The sequence below is a fragment of the Chelon labrosus genome, assembly GCF_963514085.1.
Source record: "Chelon labrosus genome assembly, chromosome: 21".
Taxonomy (NCBI): Eukaryota; Metazoa; Chordata; class Actinopteri; order Mugiliformes; family Mugilidae; genus Chelon; species Chelon labrosus.
In genome coordinates this window covers 10,649,129-10,669,413 of record NC_140354.1, presented here as the reverse complement: position 1 = coordinate 10,669,413, position 20,285 = coordinate 10,649,129, and the positions used below count along the sequence as shown (strand labels likewise).

The 20,285-nt window shown below is 40.5% G+C and overlaps 4 protein-coding genes across 6 annotated transcripts; 1 reads left to right on the top strand and 3 right to left on the bottom strand.

Annotated features, from left to right (window-relative positions):
- Window positions 1-62: 62 nt before the first annotated feature.
- abi3a (ABI family, member 3a) lies at window positions 63-7,363 on the top strand. Of its 3 annotated transcripts, XM_084571417.1 has the most exons (12): window positions 63-133; window positions 421-565; window positions 1,802-1,972; window positions 2,805-2,981; window positions 3,937-3,995; window positions 4,088-4,141; window positions 4,259-4,572; window positions 4,909-5,052; window positions 5,395-5,529; window positions 5,985-6,116; window positions 6,327-6,455; window positions 6,530-7,363. In XM_084571417.1, exons 2-12 carry the CDS (start codon window positions 434-436, stop codon window positions 6,691-6,693), a joined length of 1,611 nt encoding a protein of 536 aa, XP_084427543.1. In that variant the 5' UTR covers window positions 63-133; window positions 421-433; the 3' UTR covers window positions 6,694-7,363. The 3 variants fall into 3 exon arrangements, with proteins under 3 accessions (XP_084427543.1, XP_084427541.1, XP_084427542.1); XM_084571415.1 differs by lacking the exons at window positions 5,395-5,529; window positions 5,985-6,116; XM_084571416.1 differs by lacking the exons at window positions 5,395-5,529; window positions 5,985-6,116 and having other exon boundaries at window positions 67-133; window positions 427-565.
- Window positions 7,364-7,579: 216 nt separating this feature from the next.
- Window positions 7,580-10,991, bottom strand: LOC311506153 (interferon a3-like; the record flags this gene model as incomplete). Its single annotated transcript, XM_084570033.1, has 5 exons — window positions 7,580-7,720; window positions 7,818-7,895; window positions 8,308-8,460; window positions 8,577-8,651; window positions 10,815-10,991. The coding sequence occupies 5 exons, from the start codon at window positions 10,989-10,991 to the stop codon at window positions 7,580-7,582; spliced, it is 624 nt and encodes a 207-aa protein (XP_084426159.1).
- A 2,948-nt stretch (window positions 10,992-13,939) lies between these two features.
- LOC311506151 (interferon a3-like) lies at window positions 13,940-16,187 on the bottom strand (the record flags this gene model as incomplete). The annotated part of the gene is made up of 5 exons (XM_084570032.1): window positions 13,940-14,080; window positions 14,178-14,255; window positions 14,668-14,820; window positions 14,937-15,011; window positions 15,990-16,187. The coding sequence occupies 5 exons, from the start codon at window positions 16,185-16,187 to the stop codon at window positions 13,940-13,942; spliced, it is 645 nt and encodes a 214-aa protein (XP_084426158.1).
- A 1,397-nt stretch (window positions 16,188-17,584) lies between these two features.
- On the bottom strand, window positions 17,585-18,982 carry LOC311506150 (interferon a3-like; the record flags this gene model as incomplete). The annotated part of the gene is made up of 5 exons (XM_084570031.1): window positions 17,585-17,725; window positions 17,863-17,890; window positions 18,382-18,563; window positions 18,662-18,742; window positions 18,860-18,982. The coding sequence occupies 5 exons, from the start codon at window positions 18,980-18,982 to the stop codon at window positions 17,585-17,587; spliced, it is 555 nt and encodes a 184-aa protein (XP_084426157.1).
- Window positions 18,983-20,285: the final 1,303 nt, after the last annotated feature.

Below are 20,285 nucleotides of genomic sequence, written 5' to 3'. Positions count from 1 at the left end.
AGAGAGGATCTTTGGTTGCAGGTTTGAGAAGCGGAGAGGAAATTTGGGGCTGCAGAGTGAAGTGAGAACAGAATCAGACAGGAGACACCATCAGAGCTCCGAACACCCAAGCTTTCTTCTTCTGCAGCTTTTGGTGAGTGTTTATGATTTGTTTCTTCTACAGTTTAATCAGCCCTCCGGCTGCTCCACAGTCAGCTATTGCTTTATGTTTATAATTCAGTGCTACAGTATGATATTAAACTGCTGTATTGATTCTCAGTGTGACGTCAGATTTAATATCTTCTGTCTGAGTTAAACTTTGTGACCATAATAAAGTCACATAACAGCCAATGAGAACAGGTGGTCGGGTCCAGTCTAGGTCAACTGGTCTGCTCTTACAGAGGTTACTGATGGTTATTGACTGATTTTGGCTTGTGTCAGCTTCAGTTGAAACATGAAGGAACAGAACGTCAACGAGGAAGTAATAAAGATTCTGAAAGAAGCTCCGGATGCCAGAAAAGCTCTGCGTGAAAACTACAACAACCTACTGAATGTGGCTGACTACTGCTACAACAACTATGTACAGGTACTACAACAACTACATACAGGTACTACTACTGCTACAGCAACTATGTAGGGTACTACAACAACTACATGCATGTATTACCACTGCTACAACAACTATATACAGGTGCTACTGCTGCTACAACAACTACATACAGGTATGACAGCAACTACATTCAGGTACTACAACAACTACATTCAGGTACTACCACTGCTACAACAGCTATATACAGGTACTACAACTGCTACATACAGGTATTACTACTGCTACAACAACTACATACAGGTATGACACCAACTACATTCAGGTACTACAACAACTACATACAGGTATTACTACTGCTGCAACAACTACATACAGGTACTACTACTGCTACAGCAACTATGTAGGGTACTACAACAACTACATGCATGTACTACCACTGCTACAACAACTATATACAGGTGCTACTGCTGCTACAACAACTACATACAGGTATGACAGCAACTACATTCAGGTACTACAACAACTACATTCAGGTACTACCACTGCTACAACAGCTATATACAGGTACTACAACTGCTACATACAGGTATTACTACTGCTACAACAACTACATACAGGTATGACACCAACTACATTCAGTTACTACAACAACTACATACAGGTATTACTACTGCTGCAACAACTACATACAGGTACTATCACTGCTGCAACAACTACATACAGGTACTACTACTGCTACAATAACTACATACATGTACTACTTCTACTACAATAACTGCTAGTATGCACTACAGTAAATGCATACAGGTACTACTACTACAACAACTACATACAGGTACTACTACAGCAACTACAGGTACCACCACTACAGTAACTACATACTGGTACTATTACAGCAACTACATACAAGTACTACCACCACAATAACAATAAACTAGTATTTCTAGTGTTTCTCCTTAGCTAATTTTTCTTTGTTCTCAGTATTTATATTAAGCTAACAGTTTTTCTGTATTATCAGTATTTAAGCTGAAGTAAGCAAACAGTTTCGCTTTGTTGTTAGTGTTTATGCTAAGCTATGCTAATGCTTTCTGTTTGTGTGTAATATTTATGCTAAGCTAAGCTAAGAGTTTTCCTATGTTATCAGTATTTAAGCTAATGTAAGCTAACAATTTAACTTTAACATTAGTGTTTATGCTAACCTTACTAATATTTTCTGTTTGTGTCCAATATTCATGCTAAGCTAAGCTTACCCTTCCTCTTCGTCTCCATCAGTCAGGTGACGGCAGCTTGAAAGCTCTGGAGGAAACTAAAAGGTTCACCACCCAGTCACTGGCCAGCGTCGCCTACCAGATCAGCACTCTGGCCAGCAGCGTGTTGAATCTGCTCGACGCTCAGACCAACCAGCTACGCCACATGGAGTCCTCCATCAACCTGATTGGTCAGGTGAGAAAAGGCAGCCTGATGGATAAAATTGCAAATACGTTCGAAATAAGAGCCGTTTAATCATCACAGGAAGTGGAAAGAAGAGGTTTGTTCGGCAGTTGGTTCTGGTTGTTTGACTGCTGCGTTAAAAACAACCATCATGATTTAACAGATTCCACAGATTCTGGGCCTCTTAATGTTTCCTCTCTCTTTGTACTGAAAACAGAACATGTGTCATTCTTTGTGAGGGCCAGGTTATTGATATGTGTGACGACATTATTAAAAAGAATCTGCTCCTCAGACTTTTTAAGGTTTGTGTGTGTGTGTGTGTGTGTGAGTGCCAAGTGTGAGTGTGTTGGACTGCATGAATGAACTGAATGAATGAATGGACCCTCTGTTTTCTGTCTGCTTTGTCTCTCAAACTACTACGGCTGCTGCTGCTGAGATGAAGAGTTGTCCAACATGTAAACAAGGTGCTCTGCAGGGAGAACTAATTGTTGTTGTTTTTGAGCAGCAGAGCCGTGAATCTGTTCTGTTCTGCAGATATTTGTTAATTAATCCATACACTGTCAGAGACAATAACAGCCATCTGTCTGTGTTTCTTTGGACGCGTAGTTTGCTCTTCCTGTAATGCAATAATGAGCTATGACCAGTTTTGATTTTCTGTATCAGTCAGTGCTTTCCAGGAACATGTTTAATTCTCTTTAAAGTTTCTCTTTTGTTGAGTTTATCATATTTCTGACGGATGTTTGAATGATTTAATCTTTATTTGACTTTTCAACACAAACGTCAAAGTGAATTCCTACGGAGGCTACAGGCCCATCTGTGATCCCTCTCTGTCCTCCGTCCTCAGACAGTGGAGATGCACAAAGAGAAGGTTTCTCGGAGGGAGATCGGCGTCTTCACTGCAGTCAGGCGAGTCCCACGCGGCCACAAGATCCTCCCTCCTGCAGCCGTACAGCCCCGCCCATCTTACAGCCGTCGTCCAATCAACTACCAGCAGCTTGACGAAGTGGGCCACGGCATGAAGGTAACACCGATCCTCCGACTGCCGTTTCAGTGCTCTTGTCTTCTCTGCTGAAACTCAGCCAGACTGCCGATGCCAAACTACCAAACATCAGTTAAACGTGTCATAAACGACGCTACGCGTATTTAAGATGTGCAGCATTTGCTTCAGTTTTGCCTTTGAAAAGGTTTCCACGTTGAATCAGCATTATGAAAAAGGGCTCACAGGGCAGAAGAGACAAACTAAAGCAGAAGTGAAGCTTCATTCTGAGACTATTGAGGATGCTAACAGGATGCGTCGGCGGCTGCAGGAACCGCAGAAGCAGAAATGATGTGACAGATTTGTCAGGCGGACGTTCCTAATGTCAGTCTCCCAGCTCAGTCTCAAAGCACTCCAGACTGAATCACCATACACTATATACATACTGCACTAGACCACCCCACACTGCTGCAAACTGAGCTGCCTTAAATGACCTTAAATGTGAACTGACACTTCAGATTCGTTGCTTTCATCGCATACATCAACCTGCACGCCGCAGCTAGTTTCACTACTTCATCGGTGAGCACTTGTACATGCCCTGGTGTAAACTTTATGTCTTAGTTCCGTTTGTTTTGTGTTTGTTGCTTCTGTATCTGCAACGTGACGACACCTTCGGAGATATTAATGTCAGTTCACTTTAACTATAGAAAAAGAAGAAGTGCTTTAATAGAATTCTCACACAGCAACAACTTTGCACATGTTGGTTCCTCTGTCTTTGTGAGGACCCCAGTTCACGCTGACTTCCTCATTTACCAAAAACCTGAGTAACTCTAAATCTCCCGGTCCTCACAAACATATCTGTCCGCACACACACACATACACGCAGTGAGCCGGGGGTCTTTGTTGACCGTGGGAAAATGCTTGGAGAGACTAATTAGAGCTGCTGAGGCCTGAGAGGCGGTATTATTGCTAACACTGGTCTCTGTGTGTCCTCCATCAGGTCTCTGGGAAACAGTCGGACAGAACTGGAACGATCCGTAAACACGGAGCCTCCTTCAGGTTCCCATTCACTCGTCTCTATTGACGCCACTTTCTGTTCTCACTTGTGAAACCAGAAGTCTGACTGTGCGTTCGTGTTTGTGCATTTCAAGGTCCAACAAGCCTCCAGAGCCGGTCCAGTGCCCGGTGGCGCCCCCTGCTGGCGGGTAATAACCAGTCTCAGGACTTCACTTCCAGTTCCAGTTCCAAATTCAGTTTCTGAGCCTCATGTGCAAGAAATGAAATCAAAAGGCAGCTGTGTTGTTTTCGCTCTTTCCTCTCAGCTCCAGTTTTGGGAGACCTGTAGCTCCGCCCACTATCCCCACAACCTGGCAGGCACCTGAGAGTGACATCATCCCACCACTGCTGGATGATTCCCTGCCACCTCCTCTGAATGACATGCCGCCGCTGGACGATGAGGTCATGAACGCCTCTGCCCTTCCCCCTCCACCTCCTCCTCCTGATTCCTCAGCAGACATGGCATCCCCAGCCCCTCCCCCTCCTCCACCTCCTCCACTTTCAGGGGCTCTGGCCAACCTGTGCGCTCCACCTACAGCTCCACCCCCAGCTCCACCCCTAGCCCCGCCCCTTGAGACAGGTGAGTAAAAAACAACTGTTAATTTGTTTCTGAAAGATTTACATCCATAGATGTTGCCATGACAACTAAACTGAATCACATCGCAAGAAAAACCTGGATTATAGTTTGATTGTAATGATGTTTTAACTTCATTATGATAGATCAGCTAAACCTCGATCACTTGCATCAGTTAAATCAGAGGGGATCAATTAGACCTGGGCCAGTTACATTTCATTTTAACTGTAGGCTACTGTAAAACCAGATTAACCGTTAAACCGGTATCAGTTAAACCTGGGTCAGTTAAAATATGGTGTTTAGTGACATCATGACGACATCACATCTCCTCCCTTCTTGTAGTGGTCGAGGAGACCAGCTTCCCTTCTCCCTCCCTTCCTCCTCCCCCTCCTCTCTCTGATGACGACGGTTTCCCTCCGTTACCCAACGATGGCTCGGAGTTGCCAGCCCCGCCCCCTCCACCTCCACCCAACCAGGAAGTAGACGGTACTGTTCTTTAATAATGAGCTGTCTGTTTGTCACTGAAGTGCAGACTCTGTTTCCACAATCACTTCTCATGTTAACATCACAAGAAACAACAACCACTTGTTTTGGTTAATAAGCCACATCTACACATGCAAACATAGTGTAGTGTATGACGTTGACACAAACGTAAACCTGCAGGAAACCTACAAGAAGCCTGGCAACTGCATAACTGAGCAATTTAAGTCTGTATTTCTTCTTCTGTACGGTTTTTCTCGTCCTCTTTTCTGTGGTCTCTCTTATATCTCTCTCACCTCTCCTTCTTCAGCTGTGTTTTTTCTCAGCCTTTCCATGTGGTCTTTTCAGTGACCCTCCCATCCAGGAGGAGTCGCCACCGTCGCTCGCCCCCCGCTGCTCGCTCTGTTTCTCTGAGGGTCCGCTCGGGCCCCGCCTCGCGCTGCCGCTACACTCGCTCCCTCTTCCTGCCCGCTGTCCAATCACGTAAGCTGTTGGAGGGCAGTGCTGTTGTCCACCTGAAGCTCATGTAAATCAGTAAGAAGCAGATCAGTGTAGGGGGTCCTTGAGTCAGGTAACTTGAGTCCTTGAAGAGGTTGAAGAAAGTTGTTGAACTAAATGTCCTTGAGGAGGTTTCTAGGAAGTCCTGGAGTTAGAGGGGACTTAAAAGAGTCCACCTTAGTGAAGGTCCCAGGTGTCTGTGAGTCAGCTGTAAGGTCCTTGGGAATTGAAAAGTAATTATTGAGAAGTTTTTGGAGGTTCAAGCTCCTAGGTTCCTTGAGAATGTTCCATGACACTGATCGTTTCAATCCAAACTTTATTAGTAATCAGATTGTGTTGACAGTCGGTCCTGATGTGGTGATCACAGATTGTGAATGAAGACAGAGGCTCACTCCTACTGGTTTACTAAACTGCTCTGCTTCTCTTTGTCTGTGTGCCAGTCATGATCCCCCCTCCTCCATCCTACCCTCCCCCCAATGCTCCTAACCCTTCTTCCTCTTCCTCGTTCACCCTGCTCCCCCGCTCCTCCTCCTCACCTCGGCTCTGCTTACCTGCTCGTCTGGAACACCTGGGTAAGACGACGTAGAGCTAGTGTGGATTTGTATAGAGCGTTAGTCAATCTGGAGGTAGAACTGTTAGTGTACTAATGGTAGTACTTTAGTTTGAATGTCAGTAGTACGACAGTAATATTACTGCATCAGAGTACGCACAGAACCTGCTCTGTTGGAGCTCCGCCTCCACAGATCAGGTTGGTCAATCCCTGACAGGTTGTGTTCTCTTAGATCTGGTGGTCCCAGCCCCGCCGCCTATGCTCCTAATGGATGATGAGTTTGGGTTCAATGACACCATGCCACCCCTCCCTCCTCCCGTGGACTACGACATCAATGCACCCCCAGACTACATCGAGAAAGGTGACGCTGTTTCAGACGACAACCGAGCTCTTCCTCTGTAACTCCCATTAACTCCAGTTCCTCTCTCTGCACAGTCATGGCGCTGTACAGCTACGAGGCCACGAAGCCCGATGACCTGTCCCTCGTGGAAGGTGACATCATCTACCTGACGCGTCGCCATGACGACGGCTGGTGCGAGGGGGTCCTTAACGGCAACCACGGCTTCTTCCCTTCGAACTACGTCCAGTCGTGTGGCTAGGTGACGCCACGCCACTTTCTGCGTTGCCATGGAAATGGAAATAAAACTAATTTAATTTTTTTTTCAAGATCTAAGTTTTTATATAGTTGTGTTTAAAAAGTCATACTGACCTGTCAGTCAGATGTCTTTGTCATGAAAACATCCTCTGTTAAATGTCTCTTGATGATGAAGAAGTAATCACCTAGCACTGTTATAATATAGGTATATTACACAGTATAGTGTCATGATCTTGTGTTAATGTATAGAACACATTCTGATTGTGTTTGTGTACAATTTTAGACACTTTTCCATTGTTCAAATTCAAAATGATGCAAACTCACAGATAAAATAAAAGACCCTGTTTGTGATTCATTAAACATTAGACATTAGTATTTCTGAAAGATTTAGCATGGCTTCATTCACGTGGCGCCAGCATTGTGTTACCTTCATGTTAGTGAATGTGATGTTACATGAGAGGAATCAGCAGGTGAGCGACTGATCTCTTTTGCAAACAAAGTAAACATAGGTCTTTGTGCAATTTCAGCACTATTTCTAAAACTTAACAAGTGTCTTTGAACAGGTTTTACAGTAAGTCAATCTCAGATCCTTCGAACGCGTTCACACTGTTGTGTTTAGTTTAGTTCACATATTTACTGTAGCTTATCATCATTATGACAATTAAAAACAAGACTTGACAAAACAGAAAATCTGATTCAGATTCTGATCAGCAGGAATTACTTTATTGTGCAAAAACAGTTACAATTAAAAACAGTTTAAATAAATAAATATAAATAATTTAAAATATGTAAAAAATATAAATCATATAAATAAATAAATAAAAATAAATAAATACTTTAAAAATATAAATGTATAAATAAAAAGATAGAAACACTAGAAAGGCGCTGCCTTAATGTTGCTCTCTGGTTGCTGCAGAGCGCCTCCTGCTGGCAGAAGCTGTAGCTTTGATGGAGGCCACCAGCAGATCCAACTGATGCAGGTGTTGTTTGGTTTCACTCCTGAGCAGCTCCCAGGATACAGCACTGCCACCCTGCACACACAATAATACAGTCAGTATACGCAGTACTACAGTCTGTACGCACAGTACTATAGAGTAGTACAGTCAGTAATACACTACTTGTACTCACCATGCGCTGCAGAGTACTCATTGTCAGGTTCCTGTAGTACCTCCTCAGTTGTCTGTTTACTTTCTTGTTTGTCGACACCTGAGGACAAAAAACACACTTGAGGTTGATTTTCTGTGTTTGAAGTGAAACCTGAAGTTTAAGATATAAAAAGATATGAAGTGGTTTGTGAAGGGAAAGCACTAAAAGGAGCTGAAGTGGCAGTTAAAACAAAGGTTCCACTTCATCACTCAGAGCTGAGTTAATTTAAAACATCTGTCAAAGGAGATGAAGTTCTGTGAGACATATAAGGTTTCTGCTTGGTTTCAGCTGGCATATGGTAGTAAAAGAACTGAATGTTGACGTACTGAAAGGAGTTGATGTGTTCTGAAAGTAAGTAGAGTGTAAAATCCCAAAGTCAGCCAGTCTCTGACTTCGAGATTAATAAATTAACATATCATTTTTTTTTTTTTTTCAGCTAAATTGAAAGCAGTTGAAATGACTGTCCACTTACGCAGCTGTTGAATCCGTCTATCTGTCTGTCAATGCTCATCAAGAAGTGTTCAGTCCTGGTGGTGTCCCAGCCAGCGGAGGAGATGTTATCATGGCGATAGAGATCTAAAATGAGTTTCAGACTGTCCCTGATGAAAACCAGCTGGGACTCTACCTGGAGAGGAGGAGGTAAACAGTATTTCAGTCAGTTAAAGCGTGATTTTCACACAGGTAGAGAAGATGAGATGAAAGCAGTGGAAGCATCAGTAGCTCAACTAATTAAGTGCTTACCTCAGACTTGCGCATGCGGCTGTAGAGTTTGTATGGAAAGGGAACAGGACTGTCGTCTTCAGTCAACGGACCGCCCTGAAAGATCAACACTTCATTTTACCATATCACCACCACATTTTACCATTTCTTTTTACAGTTTTTCTCAAATGCTAAAACACAATTTCTGAAACCTTGCTCCATTTTCTCAAAACCTTAAACACAAAACCTCAGCTTCAAGCATGATTTACAAAACCTCTGACTCCTCTTGCAAAATCAAACTTTCACCTCAAAACAGTTTTACGTGTGCCCAAAATGAAACTTTCGCCTCAAAACAGTTTTACGTGTGCCCAAAATGAAACTTTGGCCTCAAAACAGTTTTACCTGTGCTCAAAATCAAACACTGCTCTCAAATAATAAACAAATTGCTCAAAATTACATACACTATCAAGCAGTCAGTAAACAATACACCAAAAAATAGAAAACACATTGTTCAAAACATATAGTTCTCAGGGAGAAGTACATTTTTAATCTCAAAACAAATTTCATATGTTTCTGTCATTATACAAAAAGCTCAAAATTGATCAGAAATTACTGTGTTTTGCTCTTTGCATTTTTTTTTTGTTCTTCCTCCTTCTTGTAACCTTATTTTTACAGTGCTGTACCCTGCATCTCAAAAACTTTATCTCTGTGATACTGTAATTCTTGTTCTTTGATGATATGAACCTGTAACCAGTCGAAATCTATTGAGCAGTCAGTACTGAAAACAAATGGAAAGCACAATGTTCAGGGCCATACAATTTGTTTATGGTACCATATACAGCTAACAACATGGTCTATGATTGTTGCTCGAATTTCATCGGATATTTCCACTCTTTGTCTTTGTCTTCCTCTTCCTCTTCCTCTTTGTCCTCCTCTTTCTCTTTCTTGCCCTCCTCCTCTTTCTCCTCGTCCCCCACCTCGCGTACGCACTCGTCCTCGTCCTCTCACATAAATTCTTCTGTCCATTCTCACACTTTCTCATTCCCACCTTCAACAACCTGTTTGCTCTCTGAACTGGCTTATATTGGTTGTCACATCATTTGAAACAAGTGAAATCAATTTTGACTGATTGTGTTCAATCAATGACATTTCTGCTCTCTTTATATGCAATTGTTGCCACTTGTGTTTACCAGTATGGATGACATGTGCATTAGAGTGCAGAATGTGTTTTAAGAATGAGAATGTGTTTAGAGTTTTGCTAAACCATGTGAAATGGTTTAAGGTATTGACAACAGACTGAACAGTTAGCTTAATGAGTTCAAGCAACTGAGAACTTTCTTCAGCCAATGGATTTTAGTGTTTTAGCAACTGAGAAAAACTGTAAGTTTTCTTTTTAAGAAATGTTTCCATGTCACCTGTAGCGCCTCCTGCAAATGTAATGTAACACAACACAATGAGCGTCTACACAATATGTTACAGATTGTGTATGCCAAATTTCATGGTTAGCTATTGCAGTTTTGGAGGTATTGAAATGTTGCTTTTGTAGCGCCCCCTAGAGACCAAGTGTCACAAAATTTGGGGTCTTTGTACAGAATCATATTGTCATTAATGATATGAAGTTTGATTAAGTTTGGGTATATACTTCACAATATATTATCTTTGGAGTTATATTTCGCCACACCGTAAAAAATAATTAGCCATTAACTTTGTAATCAATAACCCTGCTAAAGTTATTTTGACAACTTTTATTATCTTTCTCCATAAATGATACATGCCAAGTTCGGTGAGAATTGGATGAACGGGCTAGGAGGAGTTGATTTTGCTTTGAGGTGCAATTTTTTCAAAATGGCTGAAAAAAATGGCAGGCGGAAATCGGCGTGGCCTAGTCTATTAGAACCAGGGCTATATAAGGAATCAGAGGGAGAAAGAATTTTGTTTTTAGGGCACACGGTTCTCGAGATATGAGCCATAACATACATTGGCTTATTATAGCGCCACCTAGCTGCAGGCATGTGTATTGACACCTTGGCAAAGTGACATGCTAGGACTTCTACCAAGTTACCAGGTTTGATGCCTTTCGCCCTTGCAGTTTGTCCTGGGCAGACACTTAGCTACACAGAATAAGATGAATCATTATTATAATAATAATAAAAGTCGCAACAAAATCAATAGGGATCCTACAACTTTGTTTGCACGGACCCCTAACAAAGTTTGTCTAAGTCTAAGTCTATCCGAGACTCCTGGAAGCTCATCCAGTACTTGATATAAGTCTGTACTCACCATGCTGTCAATGAGAGTAAGAGAGTTGTTGCTCAGGTGGCCGTAGTGTCTCAGCCAATCACAGCAGTGTGCAGCGGTCAGGAAGCTGCTGAGGACGTAGAACAGACCGATTTTGCTGAACATGATGAAAATAATGGAGTTGATGAAGCTGCACTGAGAATCTTGTGTCTCCAACATGCTGCAGTTCAGACTTTTAATACGAAGAGGAAACAGAAAACAGAGGGAGTGACAGAAATTCCCACATTGTTTCAACTCTCCCTTTCCACAGAGCTCAGGCAGTATAGCGGTAAAAGTTCTTCTGATATTCAAGTGTATTGATTAGAAAGTGATCCATTTTGAAACAATTGCACCTCAAAGCAAAATCAACTCCTCCTAGCCCGTTCATCCAATTCTCACCAAACTTAGCATGTATCATTTATGGAGAAAGATAATGAAAAGTTGTCAAAATAACTTTAGCAGGGTTATTGATTACAAAGTTAATGGATAATTAATAAAGTATATACCCAAACTTAGTCAAACTTCATATCATTAATAATAATGTGATTCTGTACAAGGACCACAACTTTTGTGACACTTGGTCTCTAGGGGGCGCTACAAAAGCAACATTTCAATATCTCTAAAACTGCAATAGCTAACCATGAAATTTGGCATACACAGTCTGTAACATATTGTGTAGACTCATCATGTTGTGTTACATTACGTTTGCAGGGGGCGCTACAGGTGACATGGAAACATTTCATATGACTTTAAGGCCTATAACTTTTGAAGTATTCACCTAATCCTTGAGAACCTTAGCAACCGTCATTATAATATGCTTGCGTACAGTCATACCAAGTTTCGTGAAATCCGGCCTGTAGATGGCGCTACAACCACTACTTGTTTATATCTCACAAACCACCACTGTAAACAGCTTGAATTTTGACAATAATAAGCTGTGGATGACTCCTTACATGCCCACTAAGTTTCGTACAATACGGTCTATAGGGGGCGCTACTGTTGACTTATGCTTCTGCCTCCAGCTCGGGGACGACTTCGCCAAGGCATGGACCCTTTTATGATTGCTTGCGATCATACAGTTTTTCATTTAGATTTACATCAAAATGAAATTTAGATGCAATGGCTCAGAGCACAGCAGGAATACTGACAGAAACAGTATGTACAAAATTAGAATAAATATTCATATAAAAAACTTGAAGAAGTGGTAAAATGAGGTGGTGATGTGGTAAAATGAAGTGTTGATATTTCAGGGCGGTCCGTTGACTGAAGACGACAGTCCTGTTCCCTTTCCATACAAACTCTACAGCCGCATGCGTAATCCTGAGGTAAGCACTTAATTAGTTGATCAATTGACGCTTCCACTGCTTTCATCTCATCTTCTGTACCTGTGTGAAAATCACGCTTTAACTGATTGAAATGTTGTTTACCTCATCCTCCCCAGGTAGAGTCCCAGCTGGTTGTCATCAGGGACAGTCTGATGCTCATTTTAGATCTCTATTGCCATGATAACATCTCCTCCGCTGGCTGGGACACCACCAGGACTGAACACTTCTTGATGAGCATTGAGAGACAGATGGACGGATTCAACAGCTGTGTAAGTTGACAGTCATTTCCACTGCTTTCAGTTTAACTGAAAAAACGAAAATGTGCTGTGTTTTTCATCCTCAGAAAACTGTGTCTCCTACATGCTGCTGGTTGGGAGTTCAGACTTTTAATATGAAGAGGAAACAGAAAACGGAGGGAGTGACAGAAATTCCCACATTGTTTCAACTCTCCCTTTCCACAGAGCTCAGGCAGTACAGCGGTAAAAGTTCTTCTGATATTCAACTATGAAAGTGTATTGATTAGAAAGTGATCTATTTATTGATCACAGTTATCAGTTTATTGATCACAGTGATCAGTTTATTGATTACAAAGTGGTCATGGTTATAGAGCAGGGGTGTCAAACTCATTTTATGTCAGGGGCCACATATAGCCCTATTTGATCTCAAGGGGGCTGGACTTGTAACACAATAGCGTATTAACCTACAAATAACGATAACTCCAAATGTTTCCCTTTGTTTTAGTGCAAAGAAGTACAAGTATATTATGAAAATGTTTACATTTAATGAACCATACTACTATTACAAAACATATAATGAACAACTGGACTTGGAAAATGGAAAATGTCATTTCTGTATAGTTCTAGGTCTCAGTGTTGTGTTATGTCTACAACTCTTATGAAAACTCTCGGAGTAGTAGTTATTTTTAGTGGAAATATTGCAGTTGATGTCTTCAGTGTAATTCTTGCACTTTGCAAATTCATCCTGCGCGCCAGATTAGACCCTTTGAGGTGGGCCGCTTTTGGCCCGTGGGCCATATGTTTGACACCTGTGTTGTAGAAGGATCAATTTATGATAGATTGGTTTACCTCCCTTATAATCACTGTAAACTGGTTGATTACATACACACATGTTAACCCTCAGCGTGTATGTCTGAGGGTTTCCTGACAAAACAAACCATGTGTTTTTCTTTTGTTCTACGACTCAGTGAAATAAAACTAATATCTATATATATATTAGTTTTATTTTATTATTTCTGTATAGTTATTTTTATTTAAATATATATATATATATATTTATATATATATATATATATATTTTTTTTTTTTTTTTTTTTTTTTTTCAAGATCTAAGTCTTTAAACAGTTTTGTGTTCATGATACTTTGGGAATTCATTCTGAGCTGTCAGTCAGATGTCTTTGTCATGAAAACATCCTCTGTTAAATCTTCTCTGTTAAATGTCTCTTGATGATGAAGTAAACACCTAACAATCTCAGATCCTTCGAACGCTTTCACACTGTTGTGTTTAGTTTAGTTCACATATTTACTGTAGCTTATCATCCTTATGGCAATTAAAAACAAAAATTGACAAAACAAGAAAAAATCTGATTCAGATTCTGATCAGCAGAAATGACTTTATTGTGCACAACCAGTTCCAGTTAAAAACAGAGTTTAAATAAATACATATAAATAATTAAACAAAATATAAAAATAAAATCAATAAATAAATCAATAAATAAATAAAAATAAATACTTTAAAAATATAAATATATAAATAAAAAGACAGAAACAGTAGAAAGGCGACGTGTTAATGTTGCTCTCTGGTTGCTGCAGAGCGCCTCCTGCTGGCAGAAGCTGTAGCTTTGATGGAGGCCACCAGCAGATCCAACTGATGCAAGTGTTGTTTGGTTTCACTCCTGAGCAGCTCCCAGGATACAGCACTGCCACCCTGCACACACAATAATACAGTCAGTACACGCAGTACTACAGTCTGTACGCACAGTACTATAGAGTAGTACAGTCAGTAATACACTACTTGTACTCACCATGCGCTGCAGGGTACTCATTCTCAGTTTCCTGTAGTACCTCCTCAGTTGTCTGTTTACTTTCTTGTTTGTTGACACCTGAGGACAAAAAACACACTTGAGGTTAATTTTCTGTTTGAAGTGAAACCTGAAGTTTAAGATATAAAAAGATATGAAGTGGTTTGTGAAGGGAAAGCACTAAAAGGAGCTGAAGTGGCAGTTAAAACAAAGGTTCCACTTCATCACTCAGAACTGAGTTAATTTAAAAAATCTGTCAAAGGAGATGAAGTTCTGTGAGACATATCAGGTTTCTGCTTGGTTTCAGCTGGCATATGGTAGTAAAAGAACTGAATGTTGAAGTACTGAAAGGAGTTGATGTGTTCTGAAAGTAAGTAGAGTGTAAAATAATAATAATAAAGTGAGCCAGTCTCTGACTTCGAGATTAATAAATTAACATATAATTTTTTTTTTTCAGCTAAATTGAAAGCAATTGAAACGACTGTCCACTTACGCAGCTGTTGAATCCGTCTATCTGTCTGTCAATGCTCATCAAGAAGTGTTCAGTCCTGGTGGTGTCCCAGCCAGCGGAGGAGATGTTATCATGGCGATAGAGATTCAAAATGAGTTTCAGACTGTCTCTGATGAAAACCAGCTGGGACTCTACCTGGAGAGGATGAGGTAAACAACATTTCAATCAGTTAAAGTGTGATTTTCACACAGGTACAGAAGATGAGATGAAAGCAGTGGAAGCGTCAACTGCTCAACTAATTAAGTGCTTACCTCAGACTTACGCATGCGGCTGTAGAGTTTGTATGGAAAGGGAACAGGACTGTTGTCTTCAGTCAACGGACCGCCCTGAAAGATCAACACTTCATTTTACCATATCACCACCACATTTTACCACTTCTTTTTAAGTTTTCTTTTTAAGAAATGTTTCCATGTCACCTGTAGCGCCCCCTCCAAACGTAATGTAACACAACATGATGAGCGTCTACACAATATGTTTCGGATTGTGTATGCCAAATTTCATGGTTAGCTATTGCAGTTTTGGAGATATTGAAATGTTGCTTTTGTAGCGCCCCCTAGAGACCAAGTGTCACAAAATTTGGGGTCTTTGTACAGAATCATATTCTTATTAATGATATGAAGTTTAATTAAGTTTGGGTATATACTTCACAATATATTATCTTTGGAGTTATATTTTGCCACGCTGTAAAAAATAATTAGCCATTAACTTTGTAATCAATAACCCTGTTAAAGTTATTTTGACAACTTTTCATTATCTTTCTCCATAAATGATACATGCCAAGTTCGGTGAGAATTGGATGAACAGGCTAGGAGGAGTTGATTTTGCTTTGAGGTGCAATTTTTTCAAAATGGCTGAAAAAAAATGGCAGCCGGAAATGGGCGTAGCCTAGTCTATTAGAACCAGGGCTATATAAGGAATCAGAGGGAGGAAGAATTTTGTTTTTAGGGCACACGGTTCTCGAGATATGAGCCATAACATACATTGGTTTATTATAGCGCCACCTAGCTGCATGCATGTGTATTGACACCTTGGCAAAGTGACATGCTAGGACTTCTACCAAGTTACCAGGGTTGATGCCTTTCGCCCTTGCAGTTTGTCCTGGGCAGACACTTTAGCTACACAGAATAAGATGAATCATAATAATAATAAAAGTCGCAACAAAATCAAAAGGGATCCTACAACTTTATTTGTATGGACCCCTAACAAAGTCTGTCTAAGTCTATCACACTTCAGCCCCTGAACAAGCAGCAGGGTCAACCTAACTCTGAAAGCACCTCCTAGACTCCTGGAAGATCGTCCAGTACTTGATGTAAGTCTGTACTCACCATGCTGTCAATGAGAGTAAGAGAGTTGTTGCTCAGGTGGCCGTAGTGTCTCAGCCAATCACAGCAGAGTGCAGCGGTCAGGAAGCTGCTGAGGACGTAGAACAGACCGATTTTGTTGAACATGATGAATATAATGGAGTTGATGAAGCTGCACTGAGAATCTTGTGTCTCCAACATGCTGCAGTTCAGACTTTTAATATGAAGAGGAAACAGAAAACAAGGGGGGTGGGGGGAGAAATTCCCACATTGTTTCAACTCTCCCTTTCCACAGAGCTCGGGCAGTACAGCAGTAAAAGTTCTTCTGATATTCAAGTATGAAAGTGTATTGAGTCAGTTTATTGATTACAAAGTGGTCATGGTTATAGAGCAGGGGTGTCAAACTCATTTTATGTCAGGGGCCACATATAGCCCTATTTGATCTCAAGGGGGCTGGACTTGTAACACAATAGCGTATTAACCTATAAATAATGACAACTCCAAATGTTTCCCTTTGTTTTAGTGCAAAGAAGTACAAGTATATTATGAAAATATTTACATTTCATGAACTGTACTGTTACAAAACATATAATGAACAACTGGACTTTTAAGAAAATGTAATTTCTGTATAGTTGTAGGTCTCAGTGTTGTGTTATGTCCACAACTCTTACTAAAACTGTGGGTGGGCCGCTTTTGGCCCGTGGACCATATGTTTGACACCTGTGCTGTAGAACGATCAATTCATGATAGATTGGTTAAACTTCCTTTAAGTTTACATTATTTTTTTTTTTCAAGATCTAAGTCTTTAAACAGTTTTGTATTCATGATGCTTTAATTCATCCTGAGCTGTCAGTCAGATGTCTTTGTCATGAAAACATCCTCTGTTAAATCTTCTTCATCTTCTCTAACCGCTTATTCCTATTAAGGGTTGCGGGGTCTATTGGCGCCAATCCCAGCTGTCATCGGGTGAGAGACGGGGTTCCTCTGTTCAATCTTCTAGTTAAATATCTCTTGATGATGAAGAAGTAATCACCTAACACTGTTATAATATAGGTATATTACATAGTATAGTGTCATGATTTTGTGTTAAAGTAAAGCACGCTTTCTGATTGTGTTTGTGTATAATTTTAGACACTTTTCTATCATTCAAATCCAAAATGATGCAAACTCACAGATGGAATAAAAGACCCTGTTTGTGATTCATTAAACACAAGTTTTCTGTTTAGACATTAGTATTTCTGAAAGCTTTAGCATGGCTTCATTCACGTGGCGCCAGCATTGTGTTACCTTCATAATAATAATAAGTCAATCTCAGATCCTTCAAACGCGTTCACACTGTTGTGTTTAGTTTAGTTCACATATTTACTGTAGCTTATCATCATTATGAAAATTAAAAACAAGACTTGACAAAACAAGGAAAATCTGATTCAGATTCTGATCAGCAGGAATGACTTTATTGTGCAAAACAGTTACAATTAAAAACAGAGTTTAAATAAATAAATATAAATAATTTAAAAAATATAAATAATATAAATAAATAAATACTTTAAAAATATAAATATATAAATAAAAAGACAGAAACAGTAGAAAGGCACGTGTTAATGTTGCTCTCTGGTTGCTGCAGAGCGCCTCCTGCTGGCAGAAGCTGTAGCTTTGATGGAGGCCACCAGCAGATCCAACTGATGCAGGTGTTGTTTGGTTTCACTCCTGAGCAGCTCCCAGGATGCAGCACTGCCACCCTGCACACACAATAATACAGTCAGTACACGCAGTACTACAGTCTGTACGCACAGTACTATAGAGTAGTACAGTCAGTAATACACTACTTGTACTCACCATGCGCTGCAGGGTACTCATTCTCAGTTTCCTGTAGTACCTGCTCAGCTGTCTGTTTACTGTCTTGTCTGTTGACACCTGAGGACAAAAAACACACTTGAGGTTGATTTTCTGTGTTTGAAGTGAAACCTGAAGTTGAACATATAAAAATATATGAAGTGGTTTGTGAAGGGAAAGCACTAAAAGGAGCTGAAGTGGCAGTTAAAACAAAGGTTCCACTTCATCACTCAGAGCTGAGTTAATTTAAAACATCTGGCAAAAAGGAGCTGAAGTCCTGTGAGACCTCAGTAACACTTGCAGTGTTGGAGTGTCACTAAAAAGAGCTGAAGTAGCAATAGATGTTATAGTTTCAGCACATATCAGGTTTCAGCTTGGTTTTAGCTGGCATATGGGTAGTAGAAGGACTGAGTGAAAGGAGTTGATGTGTTCTGAAAGTAAGTAGAGTGTAAAATCCCGGAGTCAGCCAGTCTCTGACTTTGAGATTAATAAATGAACAGATCAATGCTCCCCCCCCCAGCTAAATTAAAAGCACCGAAAGCAGTTGAAATGTTGAAATGACTGTTCACTTACGCAGCTGTTGAATCCGTCTATCTGTCTGTCAATGCTCATCAAGAAGTGCTCAGTCCCGGTGGTGTCCCAGCCAGCGGAGGAGATGTTATCATGGCGATAGAGATCTAAAATGAGTTTCAGACTGTCCCTGATGAAAACCAGCTGGGACTCTACCTGGAGAGGATGAGGTAAACAATATTTCAGTCAGTTAAAGCGTGATTTTCACACAGGTACAGAAGATGAGATGAAAGCAGTGGAACCATCAATTGATCAACTAATTAAGTGCTTACCTCAGAGCAGTTACGCATGCGGCTGTAGAGTTTGTATGGAAAGGGAACAGGAGTCCTATCGTCTTCAGTCAACGGACCGCCCTGAAATATCAACACTTCATTTTACCACATCACCACCACATTTTACTACTTCTTCAAGTTTTTTATATGTATATTTATTCTGTTTTTGTATATAAGTTGATTTAAGTCTGTACTCACCATGCTGTCAATGAGAGTAAGAGATCTGTTGCTCAGGTGGCCGTAGTGTCTCAGCCAATCACAGCAGTGTGCAGCGGTCAGGAAGCTGCTGAGGACGTAGAACAGACCGATTTTGCTGAACATGATGAAAATAATGGAGTTGATGAAGCTGCGCTGAGAATCTGTGTCTCCAACATGCTGCTGGTTGGGAGTTCAGACTTTTAATATGAAGAGGAAACAGAAAACAGAAGGAGTAACAGAAATTCCCACACTGTTTCAACACTCCCTTTCCACAGAGCTCAGGCAGTACAGCAGTAAAAGTTCTTCTGATATTCAACTATGAAAGTGTATTGTATTAGAAAGTGATCTATTTATTGATCACAGTGATCAGTTTATTGATTACAGAGTGGTCATGGTTATAGAGCAGGGGTGTCAAACTCATTTTAGTTCAGGGGCCAAATATACACAGATTTTCCCTTTGTTTTAGTGCAAACAAGTACAAGTATATTATGAAAATTTTTACATTTAATGAACTGTACTATTACAAAACATATAACGAACAACTGAACTTTTAAGAAAATGTAATTTCTGTATAGTTGTAGGTCTCACTAAAACTCTCGGAATAGTAGTTATTTTTAGTGGAAATATTGCAGTTAATGTCTTCAGTGTAATTTTTGCACTTTTTACAGAGTGATCGGTTTATTTATTGCAGAGTCATCTGTTCATCGATTACGAAATGAACGATGATGACAGAGTGATTGTTTCTTGTGGGAACGTGGCTGCACTGTTTTCGCTCTCAGTTTTCTTGCTGTTGAGGAAGTCCCTTCTGTTTCATTTTTCAAACTACTGCAGTCCTCTCTTCACCAGCCGACCAATGGAGTTCAGCGCGTACTAATCACGTGGTTTTTACTTTCACAGGAGAAAGCCGGCCCTAAACGACACACTCTTACGTAACGGGACGCCAGACACTGGGACGCTTTTCCCGTTTGTTTGTTTGTTTTACCTGGAATTTGACTGACGTCAGCCTCGTTTTCACTTTCATGTTGTCCATGAAACTCGGCGATGACGCCAGAGCAGGTTGAACACCTGGCAGTGGCAGGTTGACTTTTGGTTTGTTTCATTTGTAAGACTTTCATTTGTAAAGTACACACTGTTGTCTCTAAAACCCCTTCTTGCTTAAACAATCTTTTATTAACATATTCTGTATATTTTTGTAATTACATCAATACAATAACATAAATATTTGCCTTTTTTATTTTGATTGATGAAACCGTAACGAGATAGTTAACCGAAAGTAAAAAAAGTTGTTTAATAATCCCATTTAGTAGTAAAGTAATACAACTGTGTCTAAAAGGGCGTCTAAAGAACCAGAACACCCTGATTGGTCCGTTAGAGATGTCGTCACTCTGCGTCCTCATTGGGTGCCGCAGCAGACTCCGCCCATTAG